At 55.1% G+C, this 18,649-nt stretch overlaps 1 protein-coding gene across 2 annotated transcripts in view; it reads left to right on the top strand.

Moving 5' to 3' along the window:
* Positions 1–18,045, top strand: part of ARMH3 (armadillo like helical domain containing 3) — a 185,901-nt gene extending 167,856 nt beyond the window's left edge. The window contains exons 25-26 of one of the 2 annotated variants that reach the window (XM_074959494.1): positions 8,761–8,877; positions 14,255–18,045. In XM_074959494.1, coding sequence (XP_074815595.1) covers positions 8,761–8,877; positions 14,255–14,347 — 210 coding nt within the window. In that variant the 3' untranslated portion in view covers positions 14,348–18,045. The remainder of the gene's footprint in view (positions 1–8,760; positions 8,878–14,254) is intronic. The other variant, XM_074959495.1, reaches the window with a different exon arrangement.
* The last annotated feature ends 604 nt before the right edge of the window (positions 18,046–18,649 follow it).

Here is an 18,649-nt window from a genome sequence, read left to right as displayed (position 1 = left end):
CCATGTGCATAGGTTAGCCGTCCTTTTGTACATGTGTGTCTCTGATATTCAGAGACCGGGTCTAGGTAATCGGCCAGACAGTAGTTCTCTCCTTGGGGTGTAGCTTCAAAAGGGTCAGTCTGGAAATGGGAATTACATTTATCTCCCCCCAGGGATTTATAGGAACCCCACTTGACTTTGTCTCCAAAGTTCCTCCTCCTCTGGCACATCGTTTAAAACAGTCCTTTGACTCTCATCAGGATTCCCAGGGTTCCCACTGGCCACGCTCCGCCTTGAAAAGTTGGCACCCCACAATAATACATAAACTTTGCATTGATAATACAATGGGCTGCAAAGCTAGTTCATCTGAATTAAATAAGATCTCCCAAGGAGACCGTGGGAAGTTGCCGTCTCTGGCACAATGGGCCATCAGGCAAATTCCTTGATAGGAGCGGGAAACACTGGCCTAACGTCAGCAGAAGGATCAGGGAATGAACAGGTGCAGGCTGAGCCCCGGGGTTCCTGTCCCCTTCTGCTGACACCGCTCCAGCCCTACGCCCAGCTGCTCTCCTTTGAGTGCTGTTGCTTAGCATTTGGGATGGGATGAGTTTTTAATAGCGGAAATGTCCTCTCTGTAGGAGTTCAGTGGGATAATAGGTCTCTTCCATTGCTGCCGGCCTGTGATGCTCTGCTGTGTGCTTTTAGTGCCATTCTACTGTTACAGCAATGTTCCTGCCCTTGCTAGGATAAGGGATCAGTGACGCAAAGGGGTTGGGGGTGGGGATGACATCAGCAAACTTGCAGTTAGCTGCTAGCATGTTGATGAGGTAGGAAAGTGGCCCATCAAGTTAAAGCCCTTTGCTCCCCACTTATCCCATTTTAAAAGGAGCCCAAGATCAGACGGCTTCCGTGAAGCGGCCACGGTAAGCTTTGCCTGTGGCCTGGCATCGGTGCATGCAGGGTTAGCATTTGGTCACCTTAGTGCAGCTCATCTCTAACCTCTGCCCCCACCGGTGGTGAATGAGGGTGAGCCGTGCAGACCGGGTGAAGTTCGGGGACAAGTCCTGGGGTTGGTCCAGTCACACTTGGCCTGGATGCGGAAGCTGTTAAAAATGTGCTGAGTGAGTGTTTGTTTTTATTTAACTTCTCATTATTTAGCTCTGTGCTTTGTCTTTGGCCCTTCCGGGAATTCATTCCAGTGAAGTCTCCAGCCTGCATCAGCAATTTTGAAGTTGCTGTACAAAGCCGCGTGATGTGTGTGTTAAGTTCTTTTCCATATTAATTGGAACATGCTCTTATAAATGATCTGGTGCTTTATCATGGCCAGGTGGTCTAATCGTCGTCGTTAAAGTGGCAGCAGCCTTTCTGTTATCAAGAGAAACGATACCATCTGTCACGGAGTCCCTGGGCGATGCTCTGGAACTGCTCCCTACGAAGCCAGGCAGGACTCTGGGGAAGTCTCCTTTCTGTGAGCAGCCTGTCTGCAGGACACGCAGCTCACGCAGCTTCCACCTTCCTGGGTCTGACCTCGGAGCATTCAGCATCCTCTGCTCCTCCCTGCGCTTCCCACAGCGAGTCCGCTCAGGTGGGGCTCCTGGGGAAGCCAGAGGGTCCTGCCCCCCAACTTCGCAGTCAGACGTGACTCTCAGCCAGCCAGTAAAACAGAGGTTTATTAGACGACAGGAACATGGTCTAAAACAGAACTTGCAGGTGCAGAGAACCAGACCCCTCAGCTGGGTCCATTTTGGGGGGCAGTGAGCCAGACAACCACGTCTGCACTTCACTCCATGTCCCGGCCAGCCCCAAACTGAAACTCTCTCCAGCCCCTCCTCCACTGGGCTTTGTTCCTTTCGCAGGCCAGGAGGTCACCTGATTCCTTTGTTCTCCAACCCTTTAGCTCTCACCTTGCAGGAGGAAAGGGCCCAGGCCACCAGTTGCCAGGAAACAGGGTGTCGGCCACTGTCTGTGTCCAGACCCCTGCACACACCTGCCCTCTAGGGCTCTGCAATGATCATACACCCCCATCCAACCCCCTAGATACTTAAGAACTGCAGAGGGGAAACTGAGGCACCCCCACACTATTCAGAGGAAACATTAAGAACAGTCCCACTTCGTCACACCATCCATCTCAGTTCCCTAGGAAAAGCCCCTTAGAGCTAGTTGGTGTGGAAAAGGGGGTGTGTAGTGCCAAATATGGGCTACGTTGGACGAATCATTTTGGCGATAGTAGTGTAAAAAATCTGACTGCTTTTCCTCCGATGGGAAAATTCCTCCCTGTTTTTGGTCCCACAGCTGGCCATCCCATCAGCTTTGCCAGTTGGCTTTTAGCCACTGCCTGAGCCTTGTGGCATTTGCCGGGGGGAAGAGCGCATGCCACATTTTGACCACAGCCTGAGCCTTGTGACATGTGGGGTTGGGGAGGAGTGCCCGCCACATTTTGGAAGTTGTTTGTTTTTGAAATAGGAATGCCAGGATTCCCCTGGTGCAAGCACTCCCCAACTTTCAGGGGGTGCTGCGTGGGCTTCCTTCCCCATCAGGTAGTTAGTGCCTGAGTGGCGCGAACAGCTCCTGCTTTCCCTGACAGGATGTGTATCAGCCCCTGGGCAGGAGCACAACGGGACCGGAGAAGGGGGATTCCTTGTGCCCCCCCCCCACACACACTTGCGCCCATGGACAGGGCTGGGCACATTCCAACCTATATAAAATACTGGAAACAGCAAAATGGGGGACAGGAACTGCTCAGGCTCTCCCATCCCCCTCCTGTGCCATGCTGGTGCAATCACACCATCATAAACTCGCTCCCCCAGGCAGTATGCATGGCACCCTGTGGCGTGGCCTGGCCTTTCCTACTCATATGGGCCCAGTGTGCACGATCTAGAGGGCATCCCCATGGCCAGTGGGGGGGGGGCTGTATTTCAAGCTGGGGAGTTTTTGCCTTGTGCATGTTGCAGGTTCCCTGTGTAGTGAGTTGTTTTCCAGTCTGTTAGGCCTGGAAGTGCTCTCATGCAGTGCAGGCATGGCTGGCTGACTCGGTTCATGGTGCTCGACTGTAACTGATTAGAAAGGCAGCCTTGAAAGACCTGCTTTTCCTCTTCTTTCTTTCCCTCCACACCTGCATGTGTCCGTGCTGTGTGGCCTCATAACTCATGGAAGCCCACAGCTCTGTGACCTCAGGCCCCGGTGTGGGAAGGACGTGGCAGTATGGGGAGGGGAGGCAAGTATGTAGGACTTCAGTGCATTCCTAGGTCTCACTATCCCTGAGAGTCCGAAGGCAGCTATTGCCAGGATGCAGAGCCTGTTGAGAAGGGGGCAGAGGGGACCGACAGGGCACGCTGGGAAAATATCTATTGGCAAATGAATATAGGGCAAAATACGGGCTGCTCTGTGTGAAGAACGAAATGATGTCTTGAAAAGAAGCCAGTTGCTTCCCTCCTTCGAATGGCTGCAGCCAAGATGCAGGGACGTCAGCTGTTTCGCACAGCAGCCGTGCAGCGCACAAGGCAGGAGGCAGGTTCCCGCAAAGAGCCTGATGATTTTAGGCTCCGGAAGACTAGGAAGCCAACAGGTGTTTAAAATAATCTTGCTCTGCTGTGCGTAGGGGTGTGGGAGTGGAGGAGTTCTGTGGGGAGCCAGTTCCCACCCGGGCTGCTCGTTGTGTTACGCAGCTGGGGGTGGTTCTAGCAATGGGGGCTGGTGGGTACCAGCTGCCTGTGGATCGAGGCTCTAGCATCTTTCCCCTGCTGGGAGGATTTTGTTAGCTAGAATCATGCAGAAAGCTGCAAAAAGCGATTGTCAGTCAGAGCAGCATCTTAAGGTTAGGATCTGGGATACTACTAGAGTAAAGAGAGCCAACATTTTGTTAGTCTCGTGTGCACACTTGCATGCACACGTATGTACGCACGAGTGCACACTGGGCTGAAACGCTAATGCTGCTCTGGGATCTCCGTAAAGCAGCGTCTGAGCGAGAGGTGGGGCAGAGCTAACTCTGACGGCCAGTTGTCCTCTCCATCAGGCTGGCCCAGCTCCAGTGGTTTCAGGGGCCTGGCGCTGGTGTATGTGAAAGGCGAGTGCAGCCCAGAGGGTTAATAGATAGTCATAAGTGAGAAGGGTTCAGCAGCCCTAGTCTTCCGTGTACGGGACCGGGTCTGTATTTCTCCTGCCTCCAGCATGGTGAGCCTTTCATCCCTTTAAAGGGATGAACAAAGCTGAAAGCTTGGATTTGTCTTGTCTTTTCCTCGGCTTTCTCCTGCCTAAAGAGCTAGGAAGGCTAAAAAAGATTAAAGTTCTGTCTATATTTTTACCTCAGCAATCTAAGCCATATCAAGTCTTGTCTGTTGTTCCTTGCTGAGGGTCTGTCTCGTTGGAAGACCGAAGATCTAGTGTAGGAGCTTTCTCAGCCCTTACTCAACACTGTAGATGTGTGTTTGTCAACTGTGTAATTCAACAGCTGTTAAACAAAACAAGTTTGAACCCAGCTAAAAAACCCGTCCCCTCTCCATTGTTCAGGTTTCACTTGCAAGGTATTTGAATGTTCTCATCCTACCACTTCTCCAGCTTCCATCCCGGCTTCCAGGAAGACCAGGTCAGACAGGACCTGAATGGCTAATGCACAAAACCAAGGGGAAAGAATATCAGAAAAAGAGCCCTTCCGGAGCCAACCAAAAGAGGCAGGAAAGGACCCACCTCAAGTTTTCCCCTTTTGCTGGGTGCCCTTAAGGTGAAGAGGATGGTTCTGCTGTGGTTTCCTAGAGCAGCAGTCTGTGCCAGGGAAGTACATAGGACACAAGCTTCTGCTATGCAGGGTGTGATGAATTGGGGCTGTATCTGTACATGCCGTGGATTCCGATGGATCATGGGAAGTTCCGTTATCAAAATTTGCTGTGTCGCGAGTGCATATATATCTGTGGATCCTCCATTCTGACGAGCCCTGTAGTAGGTCTGCACCAGTCAGATACACTAGAAGGTGCTTGGGATTTAATGACCCTGTCCAGGTGCAAACATCTGGGACACAGCATCCTTAGAAAACCACTTTAGCTGATTCCTCTGAAGGGTGGGAGCTGGTAGGAGCAGTGGAAACTTAGCAGGAGTTGAACAAAAGCAGCAATGTGACTGGGAGGGGTTTAAAGAAACACAGGAATGGGGGCCAGACAAGAAGAGGGAAGCGTGGGGTCGGGAGAGAGCAAGGTCACAGAAGCTGGGCGAGGGGCCCCAGAAGGGAGCACTTGTCCAGCACGAGGCAGCCTCATGGGCAGTGCGTTCCTGCCCACTTCGCTGAGCCCACATGGCTCCAAGGACTCTGGCCAACCCAAGGGACTTGGGCCCCAGCCCAAAGAACTCCCTGGAGTGATGCAGGAAGGGAGGCAGGGACGCGTGCCAGATGTGCATTGTTTTCTCTGATCTGTGTGGACGTGATTAAGTATGAAAGAGAGAAAGGTGTTAGACTGTGTGAAGTGTGTGTGCGACGAGTGCCTCACAGCCCTGCCTGCCCCTGAGTGCGCTAACCAGTAACCCAAACGCTTCACATCTTCGGGGGGAGGGGGGGCGTGTTTGAGTAACTGGGGTGTCTCGGGGGTCAGGGCTGGTCCTGGAAGCCTATGGCAGGTGGGCTGAGGAGCCCCACTTCCGAGAAGGCGGAACAGTGGGAGAGTCAGCGCCCAGGAAATGTGCCAGAGGCGCCAAGAGAGAAACCAGCGATGCAGCCTGCGGAGACTCCACAAACTTAACACGCCCTTGGGGATCTAGAGCAAAGAGGGTTGAATTCTCCTCCCAGCCGTGCGAGTAGGTAGCAGGAAGCGGGTGCTCGCTAGGGTCTGTGAGGATGGGGAGGTGCATCTTAACAGCGCCTACAGAAACTCTCTAGAAAGGTTTCCCTGCTGCCTTTCAAATCTTCCTCTTTGATACCTTTAATACCTGTCCTTTCTTTCAACCCTTCCCAGTGCCCTGTCTGTCAGCCGCTCCTTAGACTGGATGAAGCCAGCTCAGGCCTGGCAAGCAGTAATCTTGCTAACAGTTCCCTTCCATTACAGGTTATGAAGGGAAGCAATCTGTAAATGGATTTCTGTCTGAGACAGCCCACAAAAGGTTTTCTTCCATCTGCAGCGAGCGAGGGAAATTAGCAGGAGATGGAGAGGTTTATTTTTAATTGCACCCCTCTTTCGAAGTTTGAGCTGCTAATTAAAAGGAGTTAGCAGGAGAAAGCTGGCAAACTCAAATATTTAAATAAGAGATGATCTGATTCTGAAGCTCACTGCAGTGCGAAGATGTGATCATGCATTGGTAATACAGCAGGGACTGATGGGCTTATCTGCAGCGCCTTCTGATCCTTCCTTGTACTCCCATTTGAACAGCAAGCTAAGTTCTTTGCCTGTTCTTCATATGCGATGTAAGAGGATTGCCCAAGTCACATCTGTGCAGCACTTATCGGCCCCGCTGCAGAGGTTAGGGTTACTGTCTCTTGGCTGTTCAAGGGAGGCTGCTGGGTTGAATGTGATGAAGAGAACTAAACTCAAAGCTAGCTAGGGAAAGTGCTACTTTCCCGTGCATGTGTGCGCACAATGCATGTTTGAAACGCTCCTGTCCCCGCTGCGTCTGCATGCACGTGCTTACCCCCAGCCTGGGCACAAGCGCAGAAAGCAAAATCAAAGAGGACCCCAAGGAAACCAGTGGAAACTTAGTGCACATGTGAAATGCCCAGCTCTCAAGTGTGCGTCTCCAGCAGTTCCACTCTGAGCTGAGCTGCCTGCCTGTTGGGTGGAGTTTGTCTCCTGTCCGTTGTCAATCTTGCGTGGCTTGAGTGCCTCAGGTTGGCTAGCGGACGGCTCGTGGATTCAGGGAAGCTCTCTTTTATTGCTTGGAGAAAGGTGTTTTGTGCTGGTACTCTGCATCCCCAGTGCCTAGTACACTCCCGAGGTCCGGTATTCCTCCTCCAAGGCCTGCTCCGCTCACCAGAGCTCTTGGCTCAGAAATGGTCATTAGTGTGTCCACAGCCTCCGTACATGTGCCCAAAAGGGTCCGATCCATTGGTCGAGGGTTGTTCTGACTGGGGCATTCTTTCCCTCTGCCAGGAAACCCGACGCAAGGGGGAAAGGCTGCTAGCTGGGTAAAGGGGCAGTTTGGGGTGTCCTGTGTATAGTCTGAAAGACAAAGGATTGAGCGACATGCATCTCGTCTCCCCGGCCACTGGACGTGTAGGTGGAGCCCTGCAAATCGGCCGATACCCACCGACCACTTTTGATCAGATCAGATGCAGATACACATTTTGTATCCGTGCAGTGCTCTACTTGTAGGTTTGATCCCTTCTCCCAGCCTTTCCTGGCTCTTCTCTTCTTATGCTGGCTGCTTTTCAGGGCAAGATGTCTCTTCCTAGATGTCTGTATCGCTCCCAGCACAACAGGCTCCCGATCCTGGCAGGGGGTTGGAGCACAAATAGTGTAAATAATGAAGCTCTGACCCTGCTCAGCAGCAAGATCTGACAAAGCAGCAGCCTGCGAAGGACTTGGACATTTTTCAGAGAGAATTGTTGTGTGTACATTTTTCCCAGTAGCACAAAGGCCATGTCTCTTGCTAGGCGATTATTGGTACGGTGGGAACGATCACTGCTTAACTACCTCACGAGGGTTCAGGGGGATTCACTACTGTCTGCACCGCGCTTTGCAGAGAGAAAGCAGTGAGTGTAGACGTGAGTGGGGTTATTCCGTGGCTAGAGAAATGAATCGTGCAGATGTAGGGAGGGGTGTCATGAGCCTGTGCGAGGTTTAGTCGTGTGTCAGAAGGAGAGACGGGAGAGTTGAAATGTAAACTGATGTAAGCTCCTTGGGGCAGGGAGAATTTTCTTGTTCTGTGTCTGTACAGCACCTAGCACGACCGTGGGGCTGGGCCGTGACTGGGGCTCCTGGGTGTTATGGGAATGCAATTATTAACTAATAATGATGGGGTGGCCAAGCAGTGGCAAAGGGGGTGTGATAAAACTTAGCTCTCGAGTGTAAAGACCAGCACGTTAACCCCCACAACGGCTCCCCCAGCACATCCTGCACAGCGGCCTTGCTCTTATCCCAGCGCCTACCAGACCTGTGTCTCCAACACAAAAGAGTCCCACAACGCCACAAGTACTCCTTTTCTCAAATGAATTGGCTAGTCTCTAAGGTGCCACAAGTCCTCCTGTTCTTTTTGTGGATACAGACTCACACGGCTGCTGCTCTGACACAACGTGACTCGCGGCACGGCTGGAGCTTAAGGCAGATTGAGCCTGGTGCAGGGAGAATTCTTGGGACAAGCGTAGCCGGGGGCTGAGCGTCAGAATCGCGGTGCCTTGGCAGTGCTGGATGTGGGGAGCCCTGAACTAGAATAGCAGGGGGCTGGGGGCAGAGCGGTGAGACAGGTTGCACAATGCCTATAGTGTTGTCCAGATTTATCCCAGGTGACTAACCCCTTAAGTTCATGAGCTCGTGGTCATCAGGAAAAGGAGCTACAGTAGCTGGCCTGAAGGCTGCAGTGTGCAGGTTTGTGTGCTGACCCACGAGCAGGAATTCCACTGTCTTGAGTTTTTTCACAAGTGGGGAAGTCCCCTAGCTCTTAGGTCTGCTCCTTAGCCTTAGGATCAGGCATGTCCCCGTGTCTGTCCCCTTGCGGTCAGCGTATGTGCTAGTTCTTGGCCATTTACACCATGAAGTGCGTGTGTTGCTAAAGCAGGAGCCGGAGCTGCATTTCCTCCCAGCCCCTTGCACTCCAGGCCTGGGGGCCTGGGCGCTGACTCCCCATTCTGTGTTCTGATGCCCTCTGCAGGTCTTGGAAGTGGTCCGCTCTAACTACGACACGCTCACCCTGAAGCTGCAGGACGGGCTGGATCAGTACGAGCGCTACTCAGAGCAGCACAAGGAGGCTGCCTTCTTCAAAGAACTGGTGAGCTGCCTTCATGCACCGACAGCTGGGTACAAACACCCAACACCTCACTCCCCCAGCTTTGACACAGCCGCGGGCCCTGGCTCAGCCTATGGTCATAGCCTAGCCTGGCCATTCCTCTTCTCTGCGGATGCAAACTGGAGGAGGGTGTGGTCTTAGGCCCTGGGAGATGGGGCAGCAGTGGGTTATAAACAGGAGATTGCAGGTCTCCACTGATCTAAAAGCCCTCAAACATCTAGTGGTGCGGCTGCAGCCCGTTGCCGAGCATGATTTGGCCAAAGCTCCTCTGAACCCCTCCGTGCCAGCAGCCAGTCGATCTGTCTCTCCCTCTCACCTCGGAGAGCTGGGGTAGTGTGTAATGGGGAGTTTGTGTTGAAGAGCAGCCTACCAGGGTCATCAGACAAAGCAACGTAACAGACTTTTACTGCTGTAATAGGGCCACAGAAGCATGAGAGTGAGCAGGATGCACAGCCCTGGCCAGACACCCTCATCTGCCCTTTGCTCTCCCTTGCAAAGCGGGGATTTAAACCCAGCAGGAAAGGGGAGAAGTGGTCTCCTGGTTTTCCCAGGCAGAAGAGAGCCGGGATGGGGGAAGTGTCCAGTCACACAAGCAGCACCCAGACGGGATTAGACTTGGAGTAACCCTGGTTGGTTGGCGAGGGTTGCCAGGCAGCCAGCTAGTTGGGCCAACTCCCCAGGAGCTGGGTCTCGAGTGGTTCAGCTCACCTAATTGGATCCCGCATGAGCCTGCACCATAGCTGGCTTGGTTTGATTATCGCTGCATGGTGTCTGTGATCCCGCTTTGACTCCAGAAATGGGGAGTCCTCAGACTCCAGTGGGAGCTTGCTCCACTGCGGAGCTGGTTTCCAGCTAATTTCTCCTGCTCGTTTTGTCCTTGCTCCCTGCCCACTTCATCACAAGCCTGTGTGAACTGAGAGCAGCTTTGCCTCGCCTCAGCCCCCTCTTCTCCAGAATGAGCACACCTGGGTCTCTCCCGCTCCCTGCGGGGGCTTGGGTACTAACCTTTTCTCATTTTTGCTGCTCTCCTCACAACTTCTGCCTCTTTGTGTGTGTGATGGATGAGCACAGAGCAAAGAGATCATCGTAATGGCCTCCTGTGTTCTACATGCAGCTCTCATCGGTACAACCAGGTGCTGGGACAGCATCTCGCATCCCACTCTCTCTGCCCCTCCCTCACTGCTCCTCCCCATTCTCCAGCTTGGACCATTTACACTGGCCCTGATGGAACCTCAGACTGGGTTTGCAGCTGGCTAAGATTTTCTTTCTAACCATCTGCCCTCCAAAATGTTTGCAGCCCTTTCCAGTTTTGTCTCATCTAAGACTCTGATGAGCATGATGCAGTCCCTCCTCCAGCTCCCTTCTGAAAACTACCAGAAGAGGTTCCTCCTTCTGCTAGACAGGAGCGCGTTGATCATTACTGTCTAAGCGTGGTGGTTTACCCAGTTGTCTATCTGCTTAATCCACGTTTCTCCAGCTTCCTTGAGACGATCACGTGGTACCATAGTAAACGACCCAGACTAACAGCTATAGAAAATCTCCTGTATTTCCACTAAGCTTGTTCTCCCACCGCTGAGAGAAACCGAGTGGGTTAGGTATGATTTGTCTGTGACAAACCTGTTCAGCCTTCTCTTCATCACTACCATGTTGTTTTTCCTCTTGGTGCGTAGAATCTGATGGCTTTACTAATTGTTCTAACAATGTCCCACGAGCTCAAGTTAAATGTACTGGTGTGCGTTTCCCTGGCTCTCCCACACAAAACCAGGTGCTTTGGCTGCTCTTTCCCAAGCCCCTGGATCTTCACTAGGCCCTTTGGGACTGCGTCTGTGCTGGGAAATACGTGGCCCGTAACTCCCCTGGTGGAAGCTGCCAGCGAGCTGAGACTGGGGGGTTTTATCGCCACGCCAAGAAGAGACAGTGTCAGCAACAGCCAAGTCCTGCCCATGCTGCGCTGTCTGCTGTAGCTGGCTCTGGTGGAGCTGGAGACAGCACCACTCAGCTCCGCATGGTTCCCATACTCCCGCTGGCTGTATCAGGCCCTGCTGAGCTGAGTCTACCCTGTGGTCAGGCTCTTCCTGATTCTGCCCAGTGACCTGTCCCTCGCCCTGTGCCCCTGCGTTAAGCATCCTACTGCAAGAACCTTTTCCAGCAGGGAGTGACGCACAAGAGCCACTTCTCTCTTCAGCCTTCTCTAGGTGTCCCCTTTGCTCCTCCCTGGGAAGCAGTGAGCGTGACTCCGCTTAGTCGTTCTCGGTGCTTAAAAACCTGTGTTCTCCCTCCTTTGATGTGCTTTGCTAATGCACGGCCTTTCCTCTCTGCCTTTGCCTCTCCACTACCCTCTCACTAATTTCAGGGAAAAGCTCCTGGCTTCCACCGTCCCCTTCTAACTGAGGCCTCAGAGACCCGAGGTGCTGCAGTCACATCGTGGCGAAAGGGGACGCACAAAGCGGTGGGGTGGGGAGGGGGGTGTAAATTGGGCTTTCGATGGATAAAAGACCCCTGGAAAGTTTGGTTTGGTTTTTTCCTCTGAAATCTCAGGCCCTCCAGCCCCCTCCTGTTTTGTTAGGGGCCTCAGGGGATGTCGATTGAAGCGGTGGGTGTGTTGAGACTTTAGCAAAGGCTTCCTTTCCCCAAAATGTTAATTGGTTGTTGTCATTAAATAGCTGTTGACAAAAACCAGAGTTTTAGACAGTCTGACTCCGGGCTTGTCGCCAGAGAGAAATTGCATGAATAATTAAACCAGCATAAGCCCCAGTGTGCAAACTCTTATTCTGGGTTAAAAGCTGCATGTCAATTGGGAACAGGTTTAAATTTAACCCCAAAAAGGCACTCTTAACCCGAAACAGGAGTGTCTACATGGGGTAGATGCGGTTTTACAACATTGGTTTGAATTTAAGTTAAACTTATGCAACTTTCCCATGTAGACAAGGCCTGAAAATCCCTTCCCCTCAGTCGCTCAGTGTTCACTCTCTGGCTCAGACGACGCCATCATTGTGTTAGTTCTCCTGGGACCTGGGCTCTCAGTGTGAATGAAATCCAATAACAAGCCAGGGGCCCCTTGCTCCTCCACAAAGGAACAAGACGGCCTGAGCTCGGTTTCCTCCCCCTTTCCAGGCTGCCTAATGAGGCTTCATCTGAGTTTACCAGCTCAAATTTGGTTCCATTTCTAACCCCCCCCGCAAGCCTCATGGCAGGCTCTGGATGGTCCGTGGGTCTGACCGTGAGGCAGTGAGCGAGAGAAGGGGTTCCTGAGCTGCACCCCACGGAGCAGGCCTCCAACCAGGTTTTGGGGCAGGACTCCATCCCTTGGTGGTGCTCTGCCCCCAGCCCAGAAGCCTGGACTCCCTGAGCTGAGCCCTTGTCCCCAGCACCAGAGAGTAGGGTTCAGTCAGGTACTTTCAGAGGGGACTGACTGTTGACAGGGTAACACCTGGGCAGCTGTTTGGCTTGTTGGGAGCTCCATGGGCCAGACCCTGGGAGGGGCAGAAGGTGGCTGGCGGGCTCTTTACTGCCTGGGTCTCAGTGGGTCCAGGAGAGCTAACCAACGTGATCTAGCCGTGGTTCCCCCTAAGCCCCTGCTGTCACGCAGTCTGTGTGTAGCCTCTTTCCCTCCCCCCCCGCCACCCCATGGCTCATGAGGCCTGCTGCTGCAGAGGAATGGGGTGGAGGACATGCCCCTCCCACTGGCTACTGATAGCCCATGGGCCACCGCGGGGCGAAGGACTCCGAGTTGGGGTGGTAGATTCAGGCCCGCAGTGATGGTGCCAACTCCAGGTGCCTTAGGAGAGCAAGTCTCTGCTCTTTCAGGGCCTGATCCTAGAGGGGGGCAGCACGCCCTGCAGGGTCGGGCCGTCTGGTTCCAGCCGCTGCTCCATCATCCCCGGATCATTGGCTGCAGAACTAGTGTCACTTCAGACCCAGAGACAGGTGTAAGTCCGTGCTGTGTGGGGCACGTGCCACACGGGCAGTGTCTGATCAAAGGCCAAAGTCTGTGGCTTAATGTCCTTGATCCTAACGCACGCAGTAAGTGAACAGAGTAACTAATGGTGTGAAAGAATCAAAGTGGGGAAACTGGGTAGTCGGTACCACAGGGGGCAGAGTTAAGGGTGTGTGGGCGTCCCTGCTGTACACCTCTGCTCTCGGGAAGGTTTGGGTTTCCTGCAAGCGCCACTGAAACTCTGTTTTCTGGGTTCTAACATTTCTCTTTGTTGCTAAATTGAAACGTGTTTGAAAGGGAACATGCGCTGCCGTGGGTCTGCACCTAGCAGGAGGGCTCGTGGGGGCTGGGTTCACTCCTTCCCTACTCATCCTTTGGGTTTGATTTGTTCCCCACTGTCCCTTAGACGTAGTTCCCTAGCTTTCCCGAGCTTCTCCCCCTCCCCCCCACCCCCCGACCTTTGCTCTGACAGACTAAAGGCACAGCAGTGTAAACACACCCAGGACACTGCAGCATCCACCTTCTGCTCGGCTCTCACTCCAGTCCACCGGCACTTTTAACCAGCACAGAGCACTAACCAGGCCAGCCACAGCCGTATGATCACAGGCTCGCAGAGTCTCTGGGAACCCTGAGCCGGGCGTTCGCGTCAGTGTTGCTCTGCAGCGTCTCCGTGATCTGAGACAGATGTTCGGTTTGTGTGGAGCCAGGTACGGCTGAGCCTGGACTCCGTTGGAGGCCTGTGTTTCCAGCGTGTGTGTGGTGGGGGCAGAGCATACGCACGTACATGCATGGAGGGGGAAGGGGGTTATTTCTGAAAGCAGGAAGATCTAGCTCATGGTTTCAGACAGCCGATGGCAGAGAGCCGGCTCTGTGCGGATGCAGGACGGAGGTTGTCTGAGGGCTTGTCTACAGTGAAAGCGCTACGGCAGCCCTTCAGTGCAGACACTCGGGCAGGAGCGCTTCGCCCATCACGGTTGTAGATCCACCTCCCCACCAGGTGGAAGGATTCTTCTGTTGACGTAGCGCTGTCCACATGGGGACTGGGGTCAGCTTCACTACGCCGCTCAGGGTGTGGTTACACGGCCTTCATTTTCTAGTGTAGACCAGGTCTGAATGTGTCGGGTGAGAAGATTCTGCTTCAGACTCAGCTAGTGATCAGGTTCTGCCCCAAGCCTGATGCACGCGATTCCCTGTAATTCTCTCCTCCCTGTTGGGCTGCCACTGCAGACGCTCCGCCTATTTATGTGAAGAGCAAATCCGCTGTGCTCCTGGCTCAGCTCTCTCTCCATCAGACCCTGCTGCAGCCACTTCCACAGGTTAATTGCCTGTGGTGTGGAAATCGGAGCCCAGTGGGGTCGCTGCTGCCCCATTCAGCAGGAGGCCAGGGGCATCTGGGTGAAACGGCTGTTTTCTCTCCGCCAGGTTCGATCCATCAGCATCAACGTGCGGAGGAACCTTGCCTTCAACACGCTGAGCCAGGAGGTCCTGCTGAAAGAGTTCTCCACCATCTCTTGAGACAGAGGCGCTCAGCTGCCGCGCGGGGCTGTCAGGAGAATGGCCCATCTCGGTGCAAACACTACAGAGCTGCAGCCGACTGCCCCTCGCCCGCGGAAGGGACTGCACTTCCTGCGGGCACCTTGCCGCTGAGCGTTTGATTCCCAGTGCGTGCATTCCTCCCGGACCCTGCGCTCGAGGAGAGACACTCCCATACATACATACACACGTGGGGCAGGGTTAGCTGAAGCAGTATGTGAAGCAGGGACATTGATAGGCCGGGAGAGCAATAGCGTCATGGTGCCAGGGAAGACGTTGGATGCCATGGGTGTAGGTAGCTGCTTGGGCTGCAGTTCCGGCTGAGGACTAGCTGAGAGATTCCCTTGGGGGGGCACGCACATTAGCAATGCAGAGATCAGAGCTGGGCAGAGCTGGGGGGGGTTTTCTCCCCTGAGCAGGGTCAGTCCAGATGTGCTGGGGGACATTTGGGGAGAGATCACTCACCTGTCTCTGCAGGAAAGATAAATTTGCCCCCACCCCCCCCAAGGAAGGGGCAGGCTGGCTAAGCAAACATGGGGTTCAGAAGCCTCATCACACCCAGTTGTGGGGGAGAGTCTCACTTCCAGGGCACTTGGCTGCATCGCTCTTGTCTGATCCTGCCTCCTGGAGTCTGCCCGTGACGGGTGCTGCAGGCTGGTCCTACCATGGCTGATGTCCCCTCGGGCCCGATTTCGGGAATCACTCCGCTGGAAAACGTCCCCACGACACTCACTGCATTAGATGTTCCCAGGGCTTTGGGGGCAGGCCGGGGGAGCAGGACCAGCTCCCTTTCTCTCTCCCCCTCCCCCTTTATTACCCCTCAAAGGCTCTGCACTGCCATGACTCTCCCCGTCCCCAGAGGGCTAGCCCAGCCTGCGACCCCCACTCGGCGCATCCCCCAGTGGCCGAGCGGCCCGGCTGCCCCGGAGCTCAGATCTTCAGCTGGGTGGCTGGAGCAGCCAGGGGCTCCTGTGTTATCAGGTACATGCACCAACGTAAGGGGACGCGTGGGAGGGTGTTAGTTCATAGGCTGGTCCCACCTCCGGCCTCTGCCAAGCGCTTACGGAGAACTCTCCTCAGGGCAGTGTGAAATGCAGGCCTTTCTGCACCCAGCCCTTTCAGAACCGATTCCCTGGCTGGACAATGGCTGTGCCAGCTGCCCCCTAAATCAGCCCGGGCCGTGTGAATGTCTTTCGTCATGCTTGCCCCGTCAGCTGCACGGAGTGAGAGCATTGCCGACATGCTCAGCTCAGCAGAATCTGGATTGAAGCAGAAGCCAGCCGCCAGCACCGTCATCTGCATCCACCTTTTCTAGAAAATGATCAAGTGCCTAGGTGGAAGGGGGCTGGGACTCGCCCGAGCTCGCTCTCAGCCGCTCCTGGAAGCCACGGCTTCCACACGAGCGTTTTTTAAAAGTTCAAATAATGTTAATGAGCCATCTCCCCACCATGGGCAAGGGAACTGTCCCAGCTAAAACGGATCCGTAGCCCCCTGCCAGCGCACCGGGGGCTGCCGGACATACGGCCTGGGAGACCAGCTGCCATCCAGTTGCTCCTGCCGCTCTGAGCAGACGACAGTTTGCCTTGACTCTGAGCTCCCTGGCTTGTAGCAGCTGAAGCCAGGCGTTTCATAGCGTTTTCCTTGTGACGGCGTCAGCGGGACGGCCGGCCAGCAGCGGCCAGAGCCTCGGTCTGCCAAGGCAAAGCCAGGACAGCCTGGTGCGATCTGATTCTTCAGCAGCGTGTAGGAGAAAGGTGCTGGAAGGCCAGCAGCAGGTGCGCTGCCGTCTCTTCTAGTCCTGGGGAGAACCCTGCCTGCTTCCGCCCTGCTGGGCTGCATTTGCTGCAGGTGACTTGAGCAGCTTCCTTAGGCCCAGGTACCAGCAAATCCCCCCACCACCACCAGAGGGGGCTGAGGAAGATTGGAGCACTGGGTCCCCCTTGCTGATCCAGGTTAGGCTGCACCTAGAAAGGTGGGGGCTGGGAGCAAGGCTGACCGCTCCAGAGACCAAGCCAGCTGCCACGGTGTCTCAGCTTGTCCGTCTGGACCCCCACGAGATCCCCTCTCCTGCAATGCCCCTTCCCTGGATGACGAGACGACAGCAGGGCCCGCACTGGGATCAGTCCCGAGGGCAGCTGCTGAGCCAGCCTGCGGGTGACACGTGTCCTGTGTAGCGTCGCTGAGCCCAGCACTGCCGATGGGGGTCTCTGCATAGCATAGAGAGCGAAATAAACGGGAATGTTCGCCTTCCACGGGCAGTGGCTGTGTGTGCTTTGGGGAGCAGGGATTTGACTGGGGCCTGTTCTGGAGCGCCGGCCTGCCCTCAGACCACGGCACGCGCCGGCTGGCCGGCCAGGAATATTGGTGGGGCAGACCGAAGGGGTTTTGCTGGCCCCCCTGTGTGTGCAGCACCCGGCTCCTAGCACGCACAAGAGACTGCTCCTGCAGCCTCTCTCATTCCCCGAGGGTCTGTCGTCACGGCAGTGTCACTCGGGGGTTGCTCCCAAGCCCCCTCCCATCCACACACAAAACTCTCTAACCCTAGTCTGGTGCCTCCACCTAGGCTAGCTGGCCTGGCCGGGGTTGGGTTAGAGCCCAGCTGCTGTATTCCCTGGGGCTGGTAGCCCACCTGCTTTCAGTGAGGATGCAGGCTAAACCACATGAGTGATACTAGTCCTCCAAGGCCTTCCCACCTTCCCCCTGTGCCCGGGACAGACACGTTCTCCCGTGATTCACTGGGAAAGAATTGTAGAGCGGCTCAGCTCTCTGCAGCACCAAGAGCCCCGGGCGGTGCCCCCAGGAGTGCCAGCGACAGGCCCGGGAGCGCTGCACCGGTGAGGACGCAGTAACTGGGGCAGGGCTGGGCCGTGGGCTGCTCGCGCCCAGGGTAGGCTGACCCGGGGCTTAGACCTGATCACGGGGCGACATCCCTGAGTGTGGTGTCCTGTAGGCAGGATGCGGTTGCTGCATATCCCAGCTGTGCCCAGCCCTTTGATCCAGTCCAGCCGCTGCTAGGCGTTTCCCAGACTCCAGGCTTTCACAACTGGCTCCCCGTGTTCCCTGCACTCTGCTGTGTGAGGGGCCCTATTGGGTTCTTCATGCCCTAACCCGCACTGGGGGCTCCAGCCCTCCGTGCCCTGGAGCGGGTGCTTTGGCGCATTCATAGCTGACCACAAGGGAGGTGGGCTGGTACTGCCCAGGTCCGAGCCTGAGTGCCGCTGACAAAGCCGGGCCCCCGCTGCTGTGAACGACTGACGCAGAGAAATCCGGCACTGGGGCACCATGTAACCGTCTCCGCGGCTAGGTAGAGATGGGCCCAGCTGCAGCCTCGCCTGTCTGCTCCTCTCCCTAATGCCACTCGGCTTGTGCCTGAGGCCTGCTTGAAGTGAAGAGTCCTTTAACACTAACGCTCAGCATTATAGCCCGGCTTCAGGGTCAGGATTTCCATGGGGCTGAGCCGAGCGGTTGAGTAAATTTTGTTCTGTCTAATTTATAACCCAATCGTTCATAGGAAGAGCCGCTACTGAGCCGCTGAGACTGGGGGGAGAAATCAGATTGCCGGCTTTTAAATCCGGCAGGCGATGCAGGGAGACAAGTATTTTAAAAAGTAATGACCTGCCCTCTAGGAGAAAAATTGGGTTGGAGCTAGAATGTGGCTGGAGATATTAAAAATTGATTTTTAAGCACGATGGGGTTTCTTTGTATCCATTTTCCTTCCCTCTTTCTCACCGTTTCCATTTTTCACACACCGAGAGCTTTCACTCCGCGCAAATGCGGGCGCCCGGTTTGTCTGGTCCTGGCGTCGCCCTCCCGCTCTGGTGCCCCGGGTGTTAGCGGGGAGTTGCTGGCCATGGGGGTGGGGGTATTGCTCCAGGCTTGCAGGTAGCGCCCCCGCATCAAACCGGGTTCCCCTGCAGGCAGCCAGGGGTGAGAAGTGGCTCCAGGCCGGAGAGGGAAGTATGGGAGCAGGTCGTGCTTGGGGCTGGCCGCCCTGGGAGGAGAGGCGGAGGGTGGTCAAAGCTCAGCCGGGAATTAAGATACGCGATTGGAAGTGGTGCTGATGAGCTGGGTTCAGCCCACCCCGGGGGGTGGCGGATTCTCATCACTTGGAGGCTTTATGTGAAGACTGGGTCTCTCTAACATGGGCTGTAGCCCCACCTCACATGCAGGCTGGAGGCAGGGATCGAGGGGTGGGTTCCCTGGGGGTCAGACTGACTGGCCGCTGCTGGCCTGCAGCTCTGCTCAGTGGGGCTGCGGCTGGAATTCCTTTCCACGTGGCTGAGG

This window comes from Natator depressus, chromosome 7 (assembly GCF_965152275.1).
Source record: "Natator depressus isolate rNatDep1 chromosome 7, rNatDep2.hap1, whole genome shotgun sequence".
Lineage (NCBI taxonomy): Eukaryota > Metazoa > Chordata > Testudines > Cheloniidae > Natator > Natator depressus.
Note: the sequence above shows the minus strand (reverse complement) of the source record. Positions and strands in the feature narration are given on the sequence as shown.